This window comes from Eublepharis macularius, chromosome 11, assembly GCF_028583425.1.
Source record: "Eublepharis macularius isolate TG4126 chromosome 11, MPM_Emac_v1.0, whole genome shotgun sequence".
Classification (NCBI taxonomy): Eukaryota; Metazoa; Chordata; class Lepidosauria; order Squamata; family Eublepharidae; genus Eublepharis; species Eublepharis macularius.
Window position 1 is genome coordinate 95,077,236 of NC_072800.1, and position 24,977 is coordinate 95,102,212.

Genomic DNA, 24,977 nt, shown 5'->3' on the forward strand with positions numbered 1-24,977 from the left:
GCTTCCATTGCAAATAGTGGGTGGGTGGGTGGGGGGGTTGATATGATCCGGGTCAGGAAACTTAAATATTGCCCACACCAAAGCACAATTTGCTGACATAGAATCCCCCCACTGCTCCCCCCCCCCAAAAATCATGTGGGAAAACCATTGGCTGCAAAATGCTCAGGGCAGTTGTTACCGTAGGAAGAGGAAAGGTGAATGTCCTTGCTGGGGACTTCTCTTGGGGAAAAGGTTCCCTAGAAAGCGCCCGGGTAGCCAGTTGTCAACACTCAGGGACCTCCTGAGAACATCTTGACAGACCCGCTAAAAGGCTCTCTTCCAGCTCAGTCCTAGAACCACCCCCAAGTGAAAGCCCTGGAAAATACTTTGCAGCAACTTTGTAGCACCTGTGCAATCCGGTACGTGGGGAAGAGATTCAGAGAAAAATCAAAAAGAGTCCAGTAGCACCTTTAAGACTAACCAATTTTATTGTAGCATAAGCTTTCGAGAATCAAGTTCTCTTCTGTACCATGCATCTGACGAAGAGAACTGGGATTCTCGAAAGCTTATGCTACAATAAAATTGGTTAGTCTTAAAGGTGCTACTGGACTCTTTTTGATTTTGCTACCACAGACTAACACCGCTAACTCCTCCGCATCTAGATTCAGAGAAATATCCCAGAAAAATGGACTATAATTATACTACTTGGCCCCTTCCAACTCTATGATTCTATGATTCTACTGAAGGGGTGGGGGTGGGGAAACAATGCTTGGATTCAAAAGGGGTAGGAAAGGGGCCAAAATATAATTAAAGTAAAAGAGCGCACTATCACACAGCCTCTCAAATGAATGTAATAAAAGTTGGTCTAACTCAGCTAAGTACACATTACCTAGGTTGTAGCAGGTTCCTCAGAACATGTACAGAGTTCCTTGTAGTACCAAGATAGCAGAGGAGTCCTTAACTCTTGCCCACCGGGGTCTCCAGCTGCCATGCAGTTCCAAAGTGGGGACAAAGAAAAGGTCCAAAGCTCCCAGATGTTTCTGGTCCAGGGGATCAGGCCTAAGCCAGCCTCCTCGGTGAGATGGACTAGCAGATGCAACCAATCCCAGAGGCTACAGCTACCAATCAGAGACTTCTTACAGGATGGTCCCACCCTATTAATGGCTCAGCAGCACTTCCATGACAAAATGTGGGTCTGGCCCAAACCAGCTGGTCCTTTGTCCAAAAGGGATTAAGCCTGGCCAGGTAGCTCCAAGGTGGACTGAGCAGAAAGAGGCATTCTCATTCGAGCCCCAGGGGTCCACGAAGCCACACTCCCTCAGGGGCGCTTTGGAGCCATAACGAATTTAGGGCTTCTGGCACAGCAACCCTCAGAATAACTCAGCATTTTGCGGACTTGAAGAAACTAAAGGACCAACGGCCAATCCTCCACATTTGTCAGACGTGGTCCCAAGATGCAGGGTGAATTCTGGGAATTCAGGCGCTCTGGCCATGGATCTGCGTCTCTTCAGCTCGGAGCCCACGTGAGTCCCGGATCCCTCCTGCTTCCCTGCCCCACACAAGCAGCAAGACACGGGGAGCCACTGTTCCACTCCCCAGCCTCGCCACCAAACTACCTGCCCGCCTCGCTTCCAAGGAGCCCGGATTGAAGTGAACCCAGAGAACAGCACAGCTTCTGTCTGAAAGTACCTGGAGACGGGAGAGGGAGCAGGCACCACCCTCCTAGGATGTGGGGCAAAGAAACCGAGCCGGGGCTGACAGAGGCACACAAGCACGCACTTTGCTTGGCAAAGTCGAGGAAAAAACCTTACTTGGTTATAGTAAAAAGCTGAACTCCCAAACTCCAAAGCATAAAATATTCAATGTGCTGTTACAGAAAAGACACATGAAAATACCGGATGCGGCCCATGGAGCATGTTTGCTGCGCATCTCTCTCCTCCTTGTCCATTATCTTGGTTGCTGTTTAGGATTTGAACGCCTGTATTTGGGGGCGCAGGACTCGTGGCAGCAGAGCATCCCGTGGGGCAGACACTGTCTCATTCTTTTTCAACTGGCTGCCTGTTTATTCCGTCTCCTGAAGATAACGGTCCCTCCACCATGACCCAGTCCAATCCGTAAATTGTACACAGCACCTGCAAAACCACGGTCATGGCGGGAAGAGATTGGCCACATGATGCGGGTCCTGTGCGGATTGCTCCAGCTCCCACCAATTCAGGGTTTCCAGTGGCGGCAGCACTGGCCCCTTGCAGAGGCCCCGGCACACCCACTGCCTGCCAGGCGTGATGCCATTAGATGCAGTGGGCAGCCTGGTCCCCATCAGCTCAAATGGTTTCTGATTCCTGCCTACGGTTTTAAGTGGGATTCATATCTGGCCTGCTCAGGGGCTCCCCCTCCTCAGCCACCCCGGCCACGGCCACGTGCACGGCGTTTCGGACCTCAAGGAGCCTCTCCCAGTGAAAGGCAAGGCCCTGGACACAGCACCACTTCTTGGCAGCCAAGAGCCTGGCCAATGCCTCCCCGGCCCTGAGCTGGTTCCCCTGGTCTGTGGGGGCCTTGCCTTCCTCCTTTGGCCCAGCTGGCATTGACGGCAGAAGTGTGTGAGTGGGGGCTGCAGCAGGGCGCTGGCTGGCTGGACCTTTGGCCCCCCGGGAGACACACTCTTCCAAGGCCTGCTGCTCTCACAAACGGGGGCCAGGGAACCGCAGCGTCCTTAACTGAGGCCAAGTAGAATCCTGCTCTCTGGACGTAGCTGTGGATAATGGCCGGGCACACCACGTGCCACGCCTGGTGAAGCATGAATATGGCAACCAGGAAAGTGATGCGCTGGGCAATGTCAGCCCCCTGCCCTGCCGCAACTCTCCCGGCGGCGAGGAGCTGACGCACGGGGAGCTGCCTGCCCGGAGCCCGCGCCCCTCCTCTGCCGGCGGTTGCCAGCCACTGGGCTGGTTCGGGAACTTCCCGGGGATTGGGGGGGCGGAGCTCGGGAGGGGGGCTCAGCGGGGCTGCTGGGCCACAGACTCCGCCCTCCGAAGCTGGTCTCCGCCGCCTGCAGATCGGGCAGCTCCGGGTCCGGGGGCGCCTTAAAGGCCAGCGAGACTGCCAGGTGGGCGCCTGGGAGAGGCAGAGCGCCCGTGGCCGGACACCCGCTTTGGCTGACGGCAGGTCCTCCCCGGGCCCGCGCAGGTGCTGCTGGACCCGAATCCGCACTCCCTCCGCGCACACCAGCTGCCATACCGGGAGCTCTCCCGCCACCCCCTGGAGGCTGGCAACCCCCCTGCCCCCTCCCTTGCTCGGGGGTCCCCGCCTGCCCGGCCCCCCGTGCCGCTGCCGCGCAGCCCCTTTCTCCGCCCCAAAGACGCGGACTCGGTTCGCGCTCCGAGCGCCGCCGCCGCCGCGTCGGGAAGGGCTGCCGGGAAGCGCCGTCGGCCTCCGAGCGCCCCCGCGGCAGGCGGGGAAAGGCCGGGCGCCCCTTCCCGGAAGGCGCCGCCCTCGGGCATTCCCCGCCGCTCCGCCTCGCCAACTGCGCGGGCGGGCCCGGCTGGGCTGGGCTCCCTGCGCCGCTCCCCGCCCTCGCCTTCCAGAGCCCGCCGCCGGCCCCAAAGCGCCTCCGCGTCCCGGCAGCGGGTGAGTGCGGGGCCCTGGGCCGGCGCCGGGGCTTCTTGGGGCGGCGGCGGCTGGTGCCGGGGGGCTGAAGGCGCTCCCCCCGTCGGGGCTCGCAGCTCGCAGCAGCCCCCGAAGGGGCCGGGCGGGCCGCGGCCTGCAGGGAGGGCTCCGTCGGCGGCGCTTCGGCGGGGGCTTCCGAAGTGTCTCCAAGGGCGGCCCCTCCGCGCTCAGCCGCCCCCCCCCCCCGGGAAGTGGCTGCCCTGAGTGGGGAGGGGGCGCTGGGCGGCCGCCGAAGGGAGCTGGCTGGGGGGGGGGTCCTGGGCTGCGGGGCGGGGGGGGGCTTCTCTTTCTGCCCCGCGGGCTCCTGGCAGGAGCAGAGGGGGGCCGGGGGGGGGGTGAAATCCGGGAAAGGCGCGCCTGCCGGGCACCCCTCAGCGCTTGCGCAGAAAGGAACGGCCTCGGGGGCTGTTGCTGCTACGCATCCGCGAGGGCGACGCGAGCGCTCGTCGTGATCCGCCCTCATTTTGGCCCGTGCGGACTGGAAAACCCGGGGCCGCGCCCGGACGCCTGAGCCGTGCCGCGGGCCCCACGCCAGCCGCTTCCCGCCTCGGGGCTTGACTGCGGGGCTAGCGGGGAGTGCCGTCCCCAGGGCAGAAGGCGCCTCAGCCGGGGGAGCCCCTCTCCCAAGAGACGCCGGGGGGGGGCTCCGAGTGCGTTTGATTTTCGGGTTTTTTAGGGCTGGCGCTGGAGCGCGCCCGGAGCCCCAGTTTCTGAAGGCGACCAGGCAACGTTTGTAGCTTCGCGGGGAAGTTTATATTCCCAGGGCGAGGGGAGGCTGAGCGGCGCTTCTGGCTGCTCTCCGCGCTCCTGACTGAGCGCCTGTAGGTGTGGCCGCCTGCTTGGGTGTGCCCGGCCAGCCTAGTGCCCAGCCTCTGTTCTGAGCCTCCTGACCTGCAGCCCCGCAAGCTGCTCAGGGCAGAAAGGAGGCTCCAGTGCAGGTCCTTTCCCGAGCGTTTGGCCCGACAGGTCAACCCGACCGTGTACGTGGAAATCCCCACGGACGGCCACCCTTCATGTCCTGGGCACCAAATCCAAGATCACCTCCATCCGCTCAGGAGGGAAGGCGGCCTGGTGCAGCCTGACCTCATCCGATCTTGGAAACTAAGCAGGGTCAGTACTTGGATGGGAGACCACGGAGGAAGACTCTGCAGAGGAAGGCACTGGCAAACCGCCTCTCCCTCTCATTGGCCTTGAAGGCTCTTTGCCGGGGTGGCCGTAAGTCAGTTGTGGCTCATCGGCACTCTGCATGCACGCCCATCAACTCGGCCAGGAACCTAGCTGCCTGGCAGGCCAGCGTATCGATGGGACCACCTCACTCCCTGTTCCACCGTGTCCTCTGTAATGTCCCCACTCCCTTTGTTGCCTTTACCCTAAACTGAAAATTCCCAGGCTTTTCTCATAGGAAAGGTATCTTTCAACATCTCGGTCGGCATCTGAAGGGCCACTTAGTGATCCAAGGAAGTCAACATGGTTTATTCCCCAACAGATCTTGTCAGACCAACCTGGTTTCCTTCTTTGATCAAGTGACCAGTTTACTGGATCGTGGGAACTCTGTCGAGGTAATTTACCTGGATTTCAGTAGAGCTTTTGATAAGGTTCCCCATGACATTCTAATGGGTAAACTGGAAGACTGCGAACTAGACTATAGGGCAGTTCGGTGGATAGGGAACTGGTTAGAGGACTGCACCTAAAGAGTGGTGGTCAATGGCGTTTCATCAGATTGGAGGGAGGTGTCCAGTGGGGTGCCGCAGGGCTCGGTTTTGGGCCCGGTACTTTTCAATATTTTTATCAATGATCTGGAAGAAAGGGTAAACGGGCTGCTCATTAAATTTGCTGATGATACCAAATTGGGAGGGGTAGCAAACACCCAAGAAGATCGAGTTCAAATTCAACAAGACCTGAATACTCTGGAGAAGTGAGTGGTTGTGAACAGGATGCAATTCAACAAAGACAAGTGCACAGTATTACATCTGGGCCACAATAATGTGAAGCACAAATACAGGGTGGGGGATACACACTAGGTAGTAGTGTATGCGAAAGAGAGCTTGGGGTAAGAGCGGACTGTCAGTGTGATGCGGTGGCAAAAAAGGCAAACTCCGTCTTGGGTTGTATCAAAAGGGCCATAGCATCGAAATCGCAGGAGGTTATGGTCCTTCTCTATACTGCCATGGTGGGGCCACACCTGGAGTATTGTGTACAGTTCTGGAGGCCTCACTTCAAAAGGGATGTGGCCAAAATCGAGAGCGTGCAGAGGAGAGCGACGAGGATGATCAGGGGTCTGGAGACTGAGCCCTACGAGGAAAGGCTGAGGGCCTTGGGAATGTTTAGTTTGGAGAAGAGGAGATTGAGGGGGGACATGATTGCTCTCTTTAAATACTTGAAAGGCTGTCATTTGGAGGAGGGCAAAGAGCTGTTCCAGTTGGCAGCAGAGGGTAGGACGCGAAGCAATGGGCTTAAATTACATGCAGAAAGGTACCGGCTGGATATTAGGAAGAACTTTTTCACGGTCAGAGTAGTTCAAAGGTGGAAGCAGCTGCCTAGGGAGGTGGTGAGCTCCCCTTCCCTGGCAGTTTTCAAGAAGAGGCTGGATGAATCTTTGTCAGGGATGCTTTAGGCTCATCCTGCATTGGGCAGGGGGTTGGACTAGAAGGTCTGGATGGCCCCTTCCAGCTCTGTGATTCTGTGATTCCCAGCCCTGCAGTCTCCTGTTTGAGGTATGGCCGCCAGAATGGCACTCAGTACTCCAAATAACTATTCTTTAACAGAAATCAATTAGAGCAAATATATACAGCATTTGGATTTTAAGAAATCAGCCGGTTGTGCCCCCTTCCTGCTCCTCTAGCAGCGTGTTTGGACCAGGGCTCCCAGTTGGGATCTTGGCATGCAGGCCTTCAGCTCATCCGCTGTAGTTCCTCACAGAACAGCAGGGAGTGCCTGTCAGGAGCCCCCCCCCCCCCCGCTAACAGTGACTGCTCCTGTGTCATTTCTTTGCAAGTCCTGCAGTAGGAGGACTCGGGGATCCGAGGCAGCCTCGTGAGACACGCGTGGTACACTCATTTCGTACTGTGAGGGCGCTGTGAGCCACCCACCCTGTGGGTTTTGGTGGTTGAGGGACTGTGCGATATGAACATGGCGGAGTTTTATAAGATGGATTTGTTTTATCTGTTTTGCTATCTTGTCTTTATATCCTGATGCGATCGGCTCGGAGCCAGCTTGCAGGGAGCGCGGAATAGAAGTGTAATACCTAAATTAGTAATTAGTGAAATGAAATCTGAACAGGGTCTCCTGCAGGTGCCACCTTGCGTATGGGCAAAATCAACAGCTGCCCATACCCGGGCCTTCTCTGGGGTGGCCCCTGCCCTGTGGATCAGCCTGCCTGAGGAGGTCAGGAGAGCCCCCACTCTCCTCAACCAATGCGAAACTGAATGATTCGGGAGGGCTGCAATGTAAGGAAACGATCTCAAAGAGATGCATCAAGTTTGCTCCCGTTGCTGTCAGTATGATTCCACGGGGTCGTTGCTAGGTTGCCCAATATTTCGGTCTTATAGTTACTCACGCTCTGTTTCAGCATTTTTTCAGCTCTGTTTTGGATTCCTGCTGGTTTTAAATCATTGCAAAAAAGTCAGTTGTTCCAGAGATCTTATTTTTCATAGACCAAAGCGTCGGAGTGGAGCCACGGAAGAGATCCTCAGCCGCACAAAAAACCCACCCTCGGGAGGGAGAAGGGAAGGGGGCTGCAGCTGCACTGGGCAGAAGCTCCAACCGCTGCCCCTGCTCCTTTGCCGCTCAGTCTCTATGAAACTGTTTCAAGCGGCCCTTAAAGGGACCCCACTGAGGAAGTCTGTACCCCAGTTGTAAAGCAGTCCAGCGGCCTTTCCCTTGGCCAGAAACCTCTGGGCATGCTAAGAGAGCATTTCTAAGCGAAGGATTCTCAGTGCCCTCCCCAGACTCTGTTCCCCAGGATTCCCTTGGGGCATCCGTGACAGGTGAAGCGGCTCTACAGTGAGCAGCGTGTTTCTGCTCCTCCAAGAGAGCACCCTTCAAAAGGCACCTTTCTGAGTCCCACCACTCGGAGGGAAGGGACGTGCCTGTGAACTCGGCTTTGTCGTCGCCCGAGGTCCCAGAGTGTTTCAGAGCCACGCTTTGCTCTGTCTCGTTGTCATGGGTTCTCACGTCATGCATAAATCTGTCTCTGCAGGCGTGTGCTGCTGCTGTTGAGCTCCTGAATAGAGGACACAATGCCAGCCAGCCTGGTGAAGGTGAATGGGACCGAGGTCTCCGTGGAGGGCCCAGACAAGACTGTGGTGAACATCAACATCAGCCAAGAGTCTTCGCTGTCCTACCTGGTCAAAGCCATGGCAGCCGCAGGCCGTAACATGGCCAGACAGAAGAAACCTGCCTCCGAGACCCCTGAGCCTTCGGCCCCTGCCAGAGTCCAGTGCACTGGGGAGCAGAAAGTGTTGGGGGTAAGGCTGGGGGGGGGAGGGGACTCCTCTTAAATAAGGGGAGGGGATCTGAAGGCCACTTCCAAAATCCAGTGGAGATTTCCCAGCATGCACCTCTTGGGCGAGAGCCCCATAGCACAGAGTGGTAAGCGGCAGTACTGCAGCCCAAACTCTGCTTATGACCTGAGGACCTGAGTTCGATCCTGGCGGAAGCCAGGTTCACGTAGCCGGCTCAAGGTTGACTCAGCCTTCCATCCTTCCGAGGTTGGTAAAATGAGTACCCAGTTTCCTGGGGGTAAAGTGTAAATGACTGGGGAAGGCAATGGCAAACCACCCCGTAACAAAAAGTCTGCCAAGAAAACGTCATGATGCGACGTCTCCCATGGGTCAGTAATGACTTGGTGCTTGCAAAAGGTGCTTACCTTTTTTTACCTACCTTTTGGGCACCTTTACACCAAGGGCCCCCTCCTTCAGGCAGGTAGAGCCAGTTGTTCACTCTACTCGAGAGAGACAAAGTTTTTGCAGAGAGGGGAATTGGCAGGCCTTGAGCAACAGATGGTGGCTGGTGGGTGAGGAGCCGGGCTTGGGACAGATTTTTGTGCAAGAGGATGCTTGGGGGAGGGGGCAAGGTTTAGCTGCAGGAGAACCGAGTTGGGCTGGGGAATGAACTGGAGTCATGGTTTTGAGAAGATTAGCGGAGCTGGGCAGGGGCCCTGGCTGGGACTGGATCTGGGGCACTCCCCGTTTCCTTCCTGAAGGGGGAGATGGGAGGGTTCAGTCCTGGCTGGGAGCTCCAGGCAGTCCCAGCACATGGCAAGAGACGGGCACTCGCTTCTTGACATGTTCCTGGCGTTCAGCTTCCATGCCCGAGCCCTGAGGGCGAGGAAAGGGCATTCTTGATGTGCTCATAGACATCTCCACTCTGGCCTCCAGAACGGGTTCTGTCTCACAGCTTTGACTGAAAGCAAGCGAGAGAAGGGAGGGGCAGCCACAGGCCTCGGTAGTTTATCAGTGACTGACGCGTGAGACCGTTCTCCTGGCACTGAGCGCTGTGTGCTTTGCCTTGCAGGCGGCCCAGATCTTGCTTGGGCTCATGTGCCTCGGCCTTGGGGCTGTGCTCTGTCTCTTCTACGACTATCTCCGAGCAATAGGATCGGGGGCCCCCTTCTGGATGGGGAGTCTGGTGAGTCGTGGGGCTCTGAAAGGGGCATCCAAACCCTGACCGGGGGGGCGGGGGGGGGTCGCTGTGGACTGGCCGTCCGGGTGGCAGCTGCCTGGCTCCTTTCCCTCCCAGCCCAGGCGTGGGGGGGGGGTGATGCAGAGGGTGCCCTGAGGAAGGGCCCTGCCTTGGCATCTCCGTGGACGGGTGTTGTGGGACAGGCCCCTGCGATGGGGGAGGGAGAGAAGGGACGCTTGGGTGGCTTCTCTGGACTCAGACTGGTTTTCATCATTTGGGCTCTGCGTCCGGATCCTGAAAGTTGGCCAAATGGGAGGTCAGCCCTCGGGTGTGTGTGTGTGTCTTGCTGCCCTCACCCACACTAGCCGTTCCTTCACAGTTTGTCGTGTCCGGTATCTTATCTGTGCTGAGCGAGAGACGCGGTGGCGGCTGGGTGAGTGATGGGGCCTTGTGCTGTGGGGGCTGGGGGGGGCTGTGCTGAGCTGAGGAGACCCCCTTGGGGGCCATTCCTTCAGCCTCACCTCGCGGGCAGGGGCTTGTTGGGCCTGTGGCTCCCCCTCCTCTGGATGCTCTGCCCCCCCCCCCCGACTTTTCCTTTCTGTCTCTCCCTCCGCCCAGGTCTTCCTGGCCACCTTCTTCAACCTGGCCAGTGTTGTTGCTGGCTGCGTGGCCTTGTCCGCGGGCGTGGCAGACGTGGACTATCCTCCTTCCTACTGGATGTGTGACGAGGATGAGTACCGAGCGTGGGAGGGCACCCAAAGGCCCGGCGATGACTGGAGACTGGAAAGATGCAAGAACTTTTTGGTGAGCAGATCCTCTTCTCCGTTCATCAAGGCTCGGGCTGTGGGGCTGGATCCCTCCCACTGGCCCAGGAGAGAGGGGGGGGGGCGGTGTCTGGATCAGACTGTCAGGAGCCCTGTGGGCTGGAGGGGGGCTGGCTGGCTGGCTGGCGTTTGTCCCCTGGAAGCAGGGGCCAGGGCCAAATTAGACAGGCTTGTTTCTCCAGCCGCACAGCAGGTGCAGGGGTGGCTTCTGCTAAATAAAGCAGAGCCGTTTGGGCTCAGAAGGCCCCAGCAGGGAGTGGAAGGGGCCCTGCTCCCTGCCTGCTGCTTCCTCTTACAAAAATGGTGCTGGAGGGGAGTGTCCCCATTTTTTGCTGTCCACATGCAGTATCTTTGCATACGGAGCAGCAAAAACAGGGAAATAACTCCGCCCTGCAGGCTGTTTCTGCCTGGGCAAATGGCATGGGGGGGGGGCAGGAGCCCTTGTCCCCCCGCGGCAGAGGCCTGGGCCTGTTGGGGCTCTTTTTTTTTTTTAATTAATTTTTTTTTTATTGGTGAGTTTAAATTCCCAAATTTAATACATACATTCCCTTCATAACTAATTAGTTCTGTTCCCCACCCTTTTCCTCCCCCCTCCCTATTGACTTCCAACAGCTTTCCAACCCTTACCCCCTATTTTTACTTAATTCTATTTCGCTTACGTTTTTCTACAACACATAGATCATAATATCTCTTACTCTACGCATATTCTAATTCTTTTAAACATATACTCTATCGAATATACTATCAATATAGTATCTATTATATACTATACCATACAATATGGCATAGCATGCATTGTAATATAACATAACATATATTTATCTGCAACACATAGATCATAATATCTCTTACTCTAAACATATTCTAGTTCTTTTATACATATTCTCTATCAAATATACTATCAATATAGTATTTGTTATATACTATTTCATACAATATAACGTAGCATGCATTATAATATAATTTATCATAACATCCCAATATAGTATGTAGTATGATATACTAGCGCCATATACCATAGTATATTATCTATGGTGTATAGTATAAATTTTCTAATGTATCCATAAAATTAGCTTATATTATTATAGTTAAATTTCCCCCTTAATGGTAAAGTCACTTCCCTCCTCCATTTACAACATTACAACACCGCCCTTTAGAAATTCTCAAACTGCCACAGTTCTCCTTTCACATCCCATTTTTTCTCTAAATATTGTTTCAATTTCCCCCAGTCAGCAATATATTGTCCTAGGTCAAGATCTTTAAGCTTCCTTGTCATTTTGTCCATTTCTGCCATGTACAGCAATTTGTAAATCCAATCTTCTACAGTTGGTATTTCTTGTACTTTCCACTTCTGCGCATACAAAAGTCTTGCCGCTGTAGTCATGTAAAATAGCAATGTTCTATACTGCATTGGAACATCTTCCATCCCCAAATTCAGTAGCAACAATTCTGGGTTCTTGTTTATTTGGATTTGTAAAATCTCATTAATTACTCCAATTATATCTCCCCAATATTGCTTAGCTACTTCACAAGTCCACCACATATGGTACAATGATTCTTCATGCTTTTTGCATTTCCAGCATTTGTCTGACATATTCGTATTCCCTAGGGCTCTTTTGTTTTTTAAAAGTTACTCCCTTCATCTGCTGCTTGGCTGCAGGAAACCTGAGCCGGAACTATGGTTGTTGTGGGTTTTCCGGGCTGTATTGCCGTGGTCTTGGCATTGTAGTTCCTGACGTTTCACCAGCAGCTGTGGCCGGCATCTTCAGAGGTGTAGCACCAAAAGACAGAGATCTCTCAGTGACCACGGCAATACAGCCCGGAAAACCCACAACAACCATCGTTCTCCAGCCGTGAAAGCCTTCGACAATACATTGAGCCGGAACTCATTAAAAACCCTGACTGCCCCTGGGGTGTTCTTTGCTGGATCCTGGCGCAGGTAGACGAGGAGGCGGATGTGGAGAGGGTGCTCTCGTGGCCCTTCCTGAAGCCCGTCTTTATTGCTCTTTTCCCCCAGACTGTTGTGCATGGAGTTCAGATCCTGCTGCTGATTTTCTGTGTGGCTGCCCTGGGAATCGCCCTCTTCTGCTTTGGATTTGGCCTCCGTCTTCTCTGCTGCAGGCTGCGGGTATTTGGAGCAGATGCGTGGGGGAGGGGGGGAAGGGGGGATCTCTTGGGATCAAAAATGCCTCGAGTTAAGCACTCTGGTGGCTTCCAGCTCTCATGCCTCTTCCCAGAGGAAATTGTGACTATGAGGTCACCAGGCTTTTCCAGGCTATGTTTGGTCCCCCCAAAGCAGTGAGCCCAGCCTCAGACGAGCTGGCACAGGAGGCCACGTCCCACCCCTACTGTGGCCATTTGGTCTCCGTCCCGAACACTGACAGCGCTTTGCTTCCCCTCCCCGCTTTCAGGCTAACAGCCAGGACTACGTTGCAGTGGGGGATCCAGAAGTGCCCCCTCCGTACGAGGAGCCGTCCCAAGAGAAGACCAGTGCCTGACAGGGCTGGGCTCACCCTGCACCGTGAGGGAGCCCCCACACCCAATTGTCTCCAGCACTTGCTGCCTTTCTCTGCTGCTTGCCTGCGGGGGAGGGGCTCTCCCCCTCCCCAATCCAGGTATGCCACGCTGTTCCCTCTGCCCCTGTCCTTTGGAGCCCAGAGTTGGTTCCAGCGCCGACACGCTGTTCCCTCTGGAGCACAAGGTGCTGTCTCCGGTCGCACTCAGCGCTCTCCTGTCACGTTGATTAAAGTGGATTCTGTCTTAACGTTCTAGAATTCCGTAATTCGTTTTTAAGGGGTTTGGGGCAGAGGTCTGTCTCCTTGTGTGCTGATGTCCCAGTGGAAATGAAACCCCATGATGTGCTTGGGGGGTGGGGGGGGGTCCCCTGGGGTGCACAGCGGGCAGCTTCCCTTGTTGCAGGCCATGAGGCGTCAGGCAGGGGTCCCCTCCTCTCTGCAGGTGAGAACCGGGAGGGGGGCTAGGGCCAAACTAGACGCCAGGTGTTACATTCGTTGGATGGGTGGGGGGAATCGGGGTTGCACGTGTGAAGAGGGGACTTCACCTGGAAAGCTTCATCCATCGCTTCATTCATTTCTGGAGTGCTGCAGGGGTTGGGGGGGGGGGGCGATATCAGACTTCCCTCCCCAGCCATTTTGGGCAGCAGCAAAGTGGAGCCGGAGAAAGGGGCAAACAGGTCCCTCCTCAGCCCCCTTCGCTGTCAGGTCTGGGGCGAGAGGGAAGCTGGAAGCCCCTCGGCTGCCCCTGCTGTGTCCCAGAACAGAATGGAACCCCTCCACTGTGCACCTCCTTAGCTGACCTGACCTCCTCTGGCATCTCTGCCAGCACATCAGGCCCCCCTTCGGGGCTTCATGTTGGACCAGCGCAGCAGCTCCAGAGCCCTTGGCGGGACATTCTTCTTTGGGGTCCTTCTGAGATAACCCGAGTTCCCCAGGCTGTGGCGCCGCCTTTGTGGAAGGCACTCTGTCCTTGGGGCGTCTTTTCTAAGCTGGGCTGTTTCGTGTCCAAAGCGACGACTCCTGCCCCGTTGGGCTAGGCTTAGGCGTGCCACAGATTTTCTTTGCATGGGCAGCAGCTCAATTCCCACGAGGTTCCAAGCCAGAATCGGTCCCCACAGGATAGTGCCTGCGTCTTGTCTGAACTCAGCCTTGGCTTAAAGTCAGCCCCACCAGTGGATCATCAACCTTTCATTTAAAAAGAAAATTGAATGGCACTTGGTTTTGTTTCAAGTAGTGAGAAGTTCCAAAGGCTAGCGTTTTCCTGGGTTGGTTCCCTTTGGAGGAGATAGGGCACTGGCAACCTCTGCCATTTTTGTAGTCTTTGCTGTAATTGGAAATGCACAATCACAGCCCAGGTGAAGCCTCCAAGGCACTGCTTCAGTGCTACCGTTTTGCTCTCCCACGTCAGAGCACCTTGCTTGTCTACGTTCAACGCAGCCCAGCAGGCAAACAAGTGCCATTCTGCGGAGGCAGAGGACTTTTTGCACCCAGCCCCGCTAGTACTTAGTTCTCTGAGCCAGGAGCTGCTGTTACTGGCTCCCTTGGAATCAGAACCCATTGACCAAAACCCTGCCCCCCCCCCCGGGTGCTGTTGCTCCCCTCCCTGAAGACCCCTGCCTGCCTCTCTCTTCCCCCCAACATTCCTCCGGCTGTCTGAAGACACAGAGGCTCATTTTTGCCCCCTCCCCCCATTGTTGCAGTAGTGTAGATTAAAAAGCACATGGCACTAAGCAATACAAAGCAATACATATGTATTCTAGGTGAACTTCCGCACTTCGTATAAACTGGGTTAATCAAATGTTATGTAACTAACACAGGTGTGCTTTCATCTTCAACAGCCAATTAAAAATAGTGGACTCCTACCTAGATTCATGTTCTCCAGTTGCAGAATTGACCAATGGTGATCTACCAACTTAACTCTGTCATTTCTCACAGTGTTTTGCAAGTTTGATAACATTACTTTTTGGCTAATTAGAAGGTTATACAATAGAAAATATGACTATTTAATTAAGTATCAAACCAATCATAGTTTGTTTGTGCTATCACATGAAAAAGATCTTAGATACTTGCATAAGAACCTATAAAACATGTAAATTCAGATGAGTTCTGATTGGAAGAAATCTCATGAGAATCTAGAATTTTACCATTGCTATGAGAATCTAATTGCTTTTCTTAGAAACTTTTATTATTTTAAACTTAGAGTTAATTAGGAAATCTTAGCAAACCTAATTCTTACTGCTTATCTGTATTCGACTTTTGTAAGATTTATATTAATGATCATATATGCTTTGATATCTTTTTTTTCTTTAAAAGACTAGAGTATAATTTCTATAAAGGAAATAAATTCTAGAAGGTGTCTGTGTATTTTTGATGTGAAAAGTAAAGCAAGAAGGACCTATAAATAATGTACTGATCAGCAGAACTTGTTCAAAGAGCAGTCTCTGTTTGACAGGTCTTACTAATTGGTGAAAGCTATCCTCTCCACTCCTGGCCTGGTGCTGAGGCTTAAACATGAGCACAAAGTCCCCCAAAGAGTATGGAAGGGCACATGGGCCTGTCCCATTTTTAGCTTCCACCCTTTGTCCAAGGAGCTCAGGGTGGCAGGCCTCTGTATTGTCATCACAACTGTTCTGTTAGGCAGGGCAGAGAGAAGGAGCAGCCAGAAGGTATCCAGGGAGCAGCAGGGCTAAGTGAGGCACTGAAGCCGCTCCCTGACTTATCCCTGTGCAGCCATCCCCCGCACAGTCCTGGTACTATTGTCCAATGTAAGCAGTGTTTGGTGCCACAGGAGCAGCAGAGCGCAAGAGCCCTGCAACACGAGTCTGTGCTGGGGCCTGAGCTTGGCAAAGATTCGTTGTCGCTTTGAGACTGCTTTGAATTCAACCAGACTCTTCATCCATCTGCCTGGCCCTGCCTGCTCTTCCGGGCAGCGGGGAAAACACTTTCCCGGCATCGTCTCACTACAGCCCTTACCCTGGGGCGGCCGCATGCAAGGCAGGTGCTCTTCCCCCGAGCCACACCTCCTCCCCTGACTCGGGCAGGGCCAAGCTTGCCATGTTCAAGTTCCCCTCTTCCCCTCACTTGCGTGTTCCACACATTGTTTGCTCATTCTACAAGTCAAGCATGCGAGTGGTTGCACCATCTCATCTGCCGGTCATTTTGCATCTCCTTCTGTGCTGAAAAGCTACAACAAACGCCAGCGTTTGCCATAGCTTTTCTCTTTCTTACCGTGATGCTCTCTTTTTCCTTTGGGATCTCCTCCTGTGCTGGGGCTCCAGGAAGGATGTGCCCTTCTGAAATGCCGTGGTCCTGACACGAACTGGGTCCATGTCCACCTTTGAAATGAAGAACACCAAAGTCCTCCTCTCCTCATAGGAGGCTGAGGTTGGTTCCTGGTTCCCAGTTCTTTATTCACATTTCCTAATTCTTTATTTGTGAATCCGACCACAGATGCTTTAAGAGCTCTGCACCCCGAAATACACTTTGGACCACCTCATATCATACACTGCCAGATTCAGAGGATTCTGTCCTCTAAGTGGGCTTATGCTGCTTCCAGATCCAAAGATCAGTTCTTATGCTAACTGCTCCAAACTCGAGTGCCCCTGGCCCCAGCGCACACTTGGGAGGTGTGGAAAGCTGTACCCCAAAATGATCTTTGGACCATTGTTAGGGTATTTGAAGAAGCCAGCCTTTATACCCGTTAAAATCCATTGATCTAGATTGCTTAATGCTTGTGAATTAATCCTTTCTGCACCCTTAATGTTTAACATTCTTGTTCCTACAATTAACAAGAACAAAGAAAAGGCCTCGAAAAAGCACAGCAAGCACTAATTTTCGTTACACACCAAAGGTTATAATTGTTTGTGTCCCGCCTTGGGCATGTTTCTTCCTGTTATGTTATAAAACATAAAGGTGCTGTGCAGAGTGTTTTTATTACAGTAACCTTAATCCATCCCATTGAGGAAATCATGTAACTTTGATTTAATTATTTGATGAACTAACTTTAGTGAACTGTGAGATCCTCTGTACTGTAAATAATATTGCCTTGTAAGGTCTAAACTTGCTATGCACCCTGCTGTAATAGTGTGTGCAGGGATTTTTTTCTGGGAAAAGAGGCGGTGGAACTCAGTGGGTTTCCCTCGGAGAAAATGGTCACATGGCTGGTGGCCCTGCCCACTGGTCTCCAGACAGAGGGGAGTTGAGATCGCCCTCCGCGCTGTGGCTCGGAGGGCAATCTAAACTCGGGGCGATCAGGAGATCGGGGCCACCAGCCATGTGACCATTTTCAAGAGGTTCCGGAACTCTGTTCCACCGCGTTCCTGCTGAAAAAATGCCCTGAGTGTGTGCATCAGGATTATCGGAATAAACCTTTTCTGCTTCTAAGATCACCAAGTTGTGAAGCCTTGATTTATTATTCAGACAAGGAGAGGCCCCCCCCCCTCAAAACTGACAAACAGAGGTAATAAACTTTTCCCCCTAAAACCACCCCAAAGGATGTGTCACCAGACTCCAGAGACTGTGACCTCAAGAGGACACACACTGATGCCTGGCCCAAACACTGGTTCTGGCACCAAGAACTTCTGTCTGGGTTGGCTTCAAGAAGCTTGTATCAGAGAGGAGGAGCTGGAACAGCTGCAAGCCCTCTGCCCCCCAAAGCAAGCCTTGGATCTCCATATATCACACACCCTCACAATCAGGAGACAGAGTCCAGTAGCACTGATAAGGCTAACAAAATTTGTGGTAGGGGTATGAGCTTTTGTGAGCTACAGCTCACTTCTTCAGATACAGCTAGATACAGTTAGAACGTTCTCGCTGTATCTGAAGAAGCGAGCTGTGGCTCACGAAGGCTCCTACCCTGCCCCAACTTGTGTTAGTCTTCTGGGTGCTTCTGGACTTTTGCTCTTTTCTGCTGCTCCTTGATCCTGATCGATAAAGCTACACTTCTTGATCAATCGGGAGACTCCAGCGCCAAGTGGACCGGAGCTGTTTCCGGGTCCAAAGACCAGGCCTTGTTCTGACTGCTGCAGTGTGGAGGTGCCCTGGGACAATGCACATTCAGAAGTGGGGGGGGGGGGGAAGCTGTACCCCAAAATACTCTTGGAGCACCTTGCATCATACACCCCCATGCTTTTCCTCAGCCTTCTCCTGCGAGGGAGATGGTGCTCAACATGGCAATAACAGAACTCGTGATGGGGGAAGGGAGTCACAGCCTAGGAGCAGCGCAGAGGGAGTACGTAAGCATCTAGTTTCTTTAAATGGAACGAAGTCCTCAGGGACAGGTGAATTGCTCCCAAGGGTACTGAAAGAACTCGCAGGCGTAATTTCTGAGCCTCTGTCCGTTATTTCTGAGAATTCTTGGAGATCAGGCGAGGTGCCAGAAGATTGGAGGCGGGCAAATGTCGTCCCCATCTTCAAGAAGGGGCAAAAGGAGGGTCCAGATAACTACCGACCCGTCAGCTTGGCATCTATACCTGGAAAAGTTTTGGAACAAATTATCAAACAATCAGTCTGTTATGACCTTTACTTTCTTTGAGTAGGTATTCCTTTTAATCTTTCCCTTACACCCTCTGGGTAGTTTGCTGCCCCCAGGAATATTATATTCCAAGATATTTTATTTAAGTTTTCCCTTTGGTAACGTTCCCAAAGCGTCAGGCTCCTTCGTGGTTCTTTGTGGCCCTGAGGATAGGAATGGGATCTTGCAATGACAGCTACTCTGGGATATAACAAAACAAAATAACCTTTTATTTAGTCAAGAAGCGTATCGGTTTCATAAACGTAGTTCTCAGTTCTTAAAGTTACTTCATTTACTCTCATTCACACAGATCTCTTCCAAGGCTTCACACACAGTTAGCCTCTTTCTCTAACTCAATATTTCTCTCACAGAAATGCTTAAAACTCCTCAGGCAGCCCACAGCTGGCCTCTTTCTCTGACTCTCATTCACAGAAATATGAAACCTGCTCCGGCAGCGCACAGCCGGCCTCCCTTTCCCTGACTGAGTGTCCTTTCACAAACAGGCTCAGTTCAGGTTCCACACAGGTCATATTTCTCTCATAAACTCTTCAACATATTCATAGATCCAGAGGAGTTAGCCATGTTAGTCTGTAGTAGCAAAATAAAAAAGAGTCCAGCAGCACCTTTAACCAATTTTATTGTAGCATAAGCGTTCGAGAATCACGTTCTCTTCGTGATCGAGGGCTTGTGCTGCAGTGGAATTGGATGGTCTTGGAGGTGCTGCTGGACCCTTTTTGATTTTGCTGCTACAGACCAGCACGGCAAACTCCTTTGAACCTTTACACAAGCAAACTGATCCCCACACCAAAAGGAGCTGCCTGCATCTCCATATCAAAGGAGTTGTTTACATCCCTCCTCTCCTCCTCCCCTCCCCTCTCCTCCTCTATATTTGGCCAGTTTCCTTCTGCCCTCCATGCATCTGACGAAGAGAACTGTGATTCTCAAAAGCTTATGTTACAATAAAATTGGTTAGTCTTAAAGGTGCAACTGGACTCTTTTCTATTCAACATATTCAGGCAGCGCACAGCTGGCCTCTCTTTCCCTGACTGAAACTTTTCTCTCTGGCCACTCTCAGTCTCAGACTGCCTTCACTCCGCCCACCCTCTCAGTCATGAGCCAATCATATCGCTCACTCATCCCTCTCTCTCTCTCACCCCCCCCTCTCCACCTATCTCACACCAAGCATTTAAAGACACAGGCACGCATTTACTTGGAATCATCACACAGTCCTTGAGCATTTGGAAAGGGCGGCTGTGATTACTAAGAGCCAGCAGGGGTTTCTCAAGAACAAGTCACGGCAGACTAACCTGGTATCTTTTTTTGAGAAAGTTGCTCCCTTGCTGGATCGGGGAAATGCTGTGGACGGAGTTTTACCACCCAAGGAGGAAGGCAGTGGTGATCAGGACTGTAAGCTCCCTTAGATTTCTCACCAAACCTTTACGTCTTATCTTACACGGATATAAACAAATTTGCATGAAAGTAAAGTTGTGACCACAATACAAGAATGATTTCAGAAAGAATGAAAAGAATTTAGAATTATAACTTGCCAGATTGCAAAGAACGATAAATAACTTTAAGAGGAAGATGACAGAGGTGCTGGTCCAAAGTTTACAACTCGGGCAAGGGAATGAATAAATCTGGGTGGTTGGAAGGACATTTGGGGTGCCAGACCCAGTGCTTGGGCCAAGCAGCGGGCGTGTCCTCTTGTAGGTTACAGTCTCCGGAGTCAGCTGATGTGTGATTTGGGGGTGGACCAAAGATTATTTTTGGGTACAGCTCCCCATTTTCTGAATGTGGATTTGTCCCGGGGGCACTCTAGTTTGCAGCAGTTAGCACCAGACCTGGTCTTCGGACGAGGGAACAGAACCAGTCCACTTGGAGCTCAGGGTCCTCTGAATGTATTTTTTAAAAATATGGGCGGTCTCAGGTGTCTTTCAGACTGCAGAATCTTTAAAGTATCCTGAATATTTGTGGTTGGATTCCAGAATAAGAGTCGAGGAAGTGCAAATAAGGAAGCAGGGACTGGGAACCAACTATGGCCTCATCACCCTTTCATGTTGCCAAGGGGAAAGATCGTATTGGGCAACTTTCAACAGCAGGGAGAAGCCGGGCATCCCCCCCGTCTCTGGCCTGGATCCAAGGCCTCCCAGTTCCGCTCTCAACCCCAAGACAGTGGCTTGCAAAGACTTAAGTGGCAGGGCAGGGCAGGGCAGGGCAGGGCACCACCGATGGCTCACGTCCACTTGGGTGTTGTGCAGAAGGGAGACTTCGGAGTCTTTACTCTGCTCGTTGCCACTGACTTCAAGACCCTGTCAGGACGTGCGGCTTGCCAAAACTGTTCGTGGTCGCTGCTGCTGCTGCTGCTGCTGCTTCAAGGCACATCTGCATTTCAGCTGTGGGTGACTCCTGCAGTCCTGGCGCTCAAAGCAGGCTCAGAAACAGTTTTAATCAGCCTGGCTGGAAATGACCTACCTTGCCAGGTTGTTGGGGTTTGCTTCAGCTCCCTTAATCCAGACTGGGCTGTCAGCATTATAATGAGGTGTGCTCTTTGCCTTTCTAGTCACCATCCCATCCTCTGGGACATGTGCAGGAGCCGGGGGAGAGGCGCTTTTGGAGAGAAAGGTGAGTCCCAGCCAAAGTACAAAGGACATCCTTACAGGAACTTAATTTAAGAAAAAAGCGTTTCCATGCTGACGTGCAGTGCTCTGAAGAAGCCAGCTTCTCTTGCTCTGTGAAGAGGTTTCCCAATGGCTTAGTTTTACAGCCTGACCCTCCCCTTCCAGAGCTCAGTTGGGTCTTCTGTTTCTTCCTAACAACATGTGAGATTGGTGTTGCGGTGGGCTGTGAGAGTGGACGCTCTTTGCGCCAAGCACAGCAATGCTCCCGAAGGGGCAGTATAGCAATTATTACGCCTATAGTGAGTAGATGTTTGGTTGTTCCTTCTGGAATTGCTCCTGGCGTTCCTATCATCAGCCTCGCCGTCTGTCGCCTGCCTTTCTCACTGGGACCCAAGGAGGATTACAAGTGTGCTTTAAAAAAACAACAACCCTGCAGTCAGTCAGTGGCATACAAAACATGACAACATTTGAATCTAACAGCAAAGATTCCTCATAAGACAAAACAACGCAGTTGGGCCGAGATAGTAGAGCAGGAGGAGAGGGAGAACAATGCAAGCAAACGTGTGTGTGTGTGTTGTGTGTGTGTGTGTGAGATAAACGTAACCATCAGAAAAAACTTGATCTCTAACAGAAGTCCCTTCCTGGGCTGCTCCATGCCGCCACAGCTTCGCTCCATTTGTAAGAATGCCCTCCGCCTACTCTGCACATTTTGCAAAACGGTAGAAGTGCTTGCGAAGTGCTGGTCTTGCCCACTTGCAGGGGGGCACCTTCAGAACACAGGCCTCGTCAGAACACAGCGGGAGAGGCGGCCCTACCGGAAGGCCAGCCCCGCGCCTCTCCTGGCTTTGTAGGCAATAATGAGAGCCTTGAATGGCGCCAGGAACTGACCAGTAACCAGTGGAGAAAGGGAGCAACGTGCAGACTCCACTCCACACCTGAGAGTAGCCAGGCTCTAGCATTCTGCACCGAATGTAGTTTCTGAGCTGTATTTAAGAGCAGGTTTATTTTATTTATTTATGTCATTTATAGTCCACCTTTCTCACTGAAACTCAAGACAGGTATTATATAATGTGAGATTAGTACAATCAGTGACAAGGACATTTCCATAAACAACGTCACAGGATTTTACAAAGATGTAGCATTAGTGAAGATCCAATACAGAATTGCTGAAACAGTACATAATCAATTCTAGGACTGTCATTAGACAACATGGAGCAGTGGTGGTACATAGGAGTACATATTTAAAGCAGCAGATAATATGCAAGGCAACAGAGTGGTGAAGTCTACGGTCCCTATCTCATTAGTGAAGCATCTGAGACCCCCTCCCTACAATACAGCCTTCTCATTTGAGTAAAAAGCCTTTTTGAATCATTCAGTTTTGCATCATTTGCAGAAAGCCAGAAGAGTGGGAGCTCTCCTGACCTCCTCAGGCAGGCCGTTCCACAGGGTAGGGGCCACCACAGAGAAAGCTCGTGTGCAGGCTACTGTTGATTTCGCCTATGTGCAGGGTGGCACCTGCAGGAGACCCAGTTAGGAAGAGCGAAGCTGCTGTAGAGGAACATAGGGAGGGAGGCGGTCCCGTAGGTATGCTGGGCCAAGGCCGTGAAGAGCTTTGAATGTAATAACCAATACCTTAAATTGAGCACAGTAACTGATAGGTAGCCAATGGAGTGACTGTAGGATGGGAGTGATGTTCAAGCTCCTGCTCGCTCCTGATAATAGTTGAGCTGCAGCATTTTGCACCAATTGGAGCTTCCTAGTTAACTTAGATGGGAGACCAATGTATAGTGCATTACAATAGTCAAGTTTTGATGTTACCATAGCATGGATCCAGGTGGCCAGATCAGCTGTGTTGAGGTAAGAAGCCATCTTCCAGGCTAGAGCGAGGTTGTAAGCATTTTTTGTGGCTGCCTTAACTTGTTTTTCTAGTAGTAGCACTGGATCCAGTATAACCCCCAGGCTCTTAACCGAGTCTGCAAGGGTCAGATGAACTCCATAGAAAGTGGGGGATACAATGTCTTTCAAGATCTCTGCCTTCCCAACAAGCATCACTTCAGTCTTGTCTGGGTTCAATTTCAATTTGTTATTTTTCAGCCATTTCACTACAGTTGTCAGGCAGCGATCGAAGATTTCCACTGCATCCTGTGGGGATCTGGATAGCGAGATATAAAGTTGGGTGTCACCTGCATATTGGTGGCATCCCATACCACATTGTAGGCAACAGCATAGAGCCATCAGACAATGGTTATAACTAAACCCTTCAGGAGATTATTCAACCAGGTAGCAGAGAGGAGCCAAGACCCCACTGTGCCCTGAAGGGATCATCACAGCCCTTCCAAGAGGAAGCCACCAAGCAGATGCAGTGGGGGGATTTGCACCACGATGACACGATGACGTCCATGACGTCAGGACTAGGCTACTGTAACGTGCTGTGCATGGGGCTGCCCTGAAAGGTGCGCTTGAAGCTTCAGTGGCCTCAGACTGCAGCTGCTCATTTACTACGTGGTACTCAGAGCAAAGTATTGCGGAGTATCACAGAGTAAAGTATTACAAACAGTGGCTTAATTCAGGCCTAGTATGCATGTTTCTGACCTCTCTGTGTGTGTGTCCTTGACTTCTGTTCACGATGGCTGTGAAGGACATGATCTTGCAAGCTGCCTTCCTGTGTGCCAGGGAGCTGAGAAGAGTCCCGCTGCCGTCCCAGGTCTCTGCCCGGCACGGTACCTTTCCCCCTTACTCCAGAGTGTAGCAGCTGCTCTCCGTTACTAACTGTTGCCACCCACAAACCTGGAGGAGTATCACCCGATAAACAGATTTGTGCATTGAGCGCTCTGTACCCGCATTGCTCTTTGAAGGCTCAGCTGAGTGGCCCCGCCTCCCACCTCACTGCCCAGGGTCAATCTGTCGCACTGTTGCGCCTTTGCACTTTAGGGATGGCAAGTTCCCTAAAGTGCTGCTTCTCCTCTGCTGCCCCTCTTTTTAACCACACTTTCGGTAGTGAGGTGTGGTGTGGGCACAGAGGCCAGGCTTCAGGCATTCAGAATATAAGGAAGTTTAATAAATAAAGAGTACACGCAGTCTGTACAGCATCATGCTCAGCAAAGATCAGATGAAACAAACATGCTCTCCTCTAAACCCTAATTCTATCCTTATCCTAAACGCTTATCCTACACTAGGATAATGAGTAATTCTTGAAGTCACTGTGCGAGGGATTCCTCCATTAACTTACTGCTCAGAGGCTGGGACTTTCCACGTTGTTCCTTGAGACGTGGTCATGATGGATTCCCATTGCAGAGGCTCAGTCCTTCCTGGCTTCCTTGTGCCAGAGCATTTATATTCTCCCGTTGGAAGGCTACCCCCTTCTAGGGTTATTCCTGATCTTCCCGTCCCAAATGGGAGAAACATTATCCAGCCTTTGGGCCAAGGAGGGACCAATCCTTCTCTTCCTGGCGCTCATTCAGTTATCACGTCCTTTTCTGTTTTCTTCCCCAGGAAATCTTCCACGGTGTCCGTTACCTTTGTGATTCTTCTTGGAATTACAACCTTCTGCTTTGGCTACGGCCTCCTCATTCTCTGCTGCAGCCTGTGAGCATTTGGAGTGGGCGCATGGGGTGGGGGCGAAGAGAGGGTGTTCGACTTCTTGAGAAACAAACTATTGCATGGAATTCAATCACATAACTTAGCAGCACAGGGGGTCTGTCCCTCAGCCCCCCCCCCATTTCTTCCTGGGAGGAATCGCTGTGAACAGTGAGGTCTCCCAAGGCTCAGGGTGGTCCTCCGTAGGCAGTGGGTCCCGCCATGGATCAGCTAGAGCTCCGGGAAGCAGGCGGCCAGGGTCTGCGGCTGGATCTCTGCCACCGGGGCCTGTCCACCTCATTTCCAAGCACTGACTCTGCCATGCTCTTCCTGCCCACTTGCAGGTGGAAAGCAAAGACTCCATCGTGACAGGGGACCCAGAAGAGCCAGTCAAAGCCAGTGAGCCAGACGAAGAAAACTCTTCCATCGTGGGATGGGTGTGCCCTCTGGAGTAAAGGAGGCAGCCCTCCTCATGCCCACCCGATGCCTAGCTCCCTGGTGCACTTTCACAGTACTGCCTGCCCAGGAGGGGGCCCCCACCTCTGGGTATGAATGCCACCGCTCCACTTTCAACTGCACTCCTTTGAGACCCACCCAACATTTGTCCTGCCCCTCCAATCAGCTGTAGAGGTTGGTGTGAAATCTGTCACGAGTCTTTCAAGTGCAG

At 52.3% G+C, this 24,977-nt stretch overlaps 2 protein-coding genes across 6 annotated transcripts; one reads left to right on the forward strand and one right to left on the reverse strand.

The window, feature by feature from the left end:
- Nucleotides 1-2,812: 2,812 nt before the first annotated feature.
- Nucleotides 2,813-4,105, reverse strand: LOC129337383 (basic proline-rich protein-like). Its single transcript, XM_054990987.1, has one exon. It carries the CDS (start codon nucleotides 4,103-4,105, stop codon nucleotides 2,813-2,815), a length of 1,293 nt encoding a protein of 430 aa, XP_054846962.1.
- On the forward strand, nucleotides 2,988-12,852 carry TMEM176A (transmembrane protein 176A). 5 transcript variants are annotated; one of them, XM_054991225.1, is made up of 8 exons: nucleotides 2,988-3,082; nucleotides 5,129-5,201; nucleotides 7,841-8,108; nucleotides 9,157-9,270; nucleotides 9,644-9,697; nucleotides 9,883-10,068; nucleotides 12,106-12,216; nucleotides 12,500-12,852. In XM_054991225.1, exons 3-8 carry the CDS (start codon nucleotides 7,881-7,883, stop codon nucleotides 12,584-12,586), a joined length of 780 nt encoding a protein of 259 aa, XP_054847200.1. In that variant the 5' UTR covers nucleotides 2,988-3,082; nucleotides 5,129-5,201; nucleotides 7,841-7,880; the 3' UTR covers nucleotides 12,587-12,852. The 5 variants fall into 5 exon arrangements, with proteins under 5 accessions (XP_054847200.1, XP_054847203.1, XP_054847201.1 ...); XM_054991226.1 differs by lacking the exon at nucleotides 2,988-3,082 and adding an exon at nucleotides 3,099-3,162; XM_054991224.1 differs by lacking the exon at nucleotides 2,988-3,082 and adding an exon at nucleotides 3,487-3,603.
- Nucleotides 12,853-24,977: the final 12,125 nt, after the last annotated feature.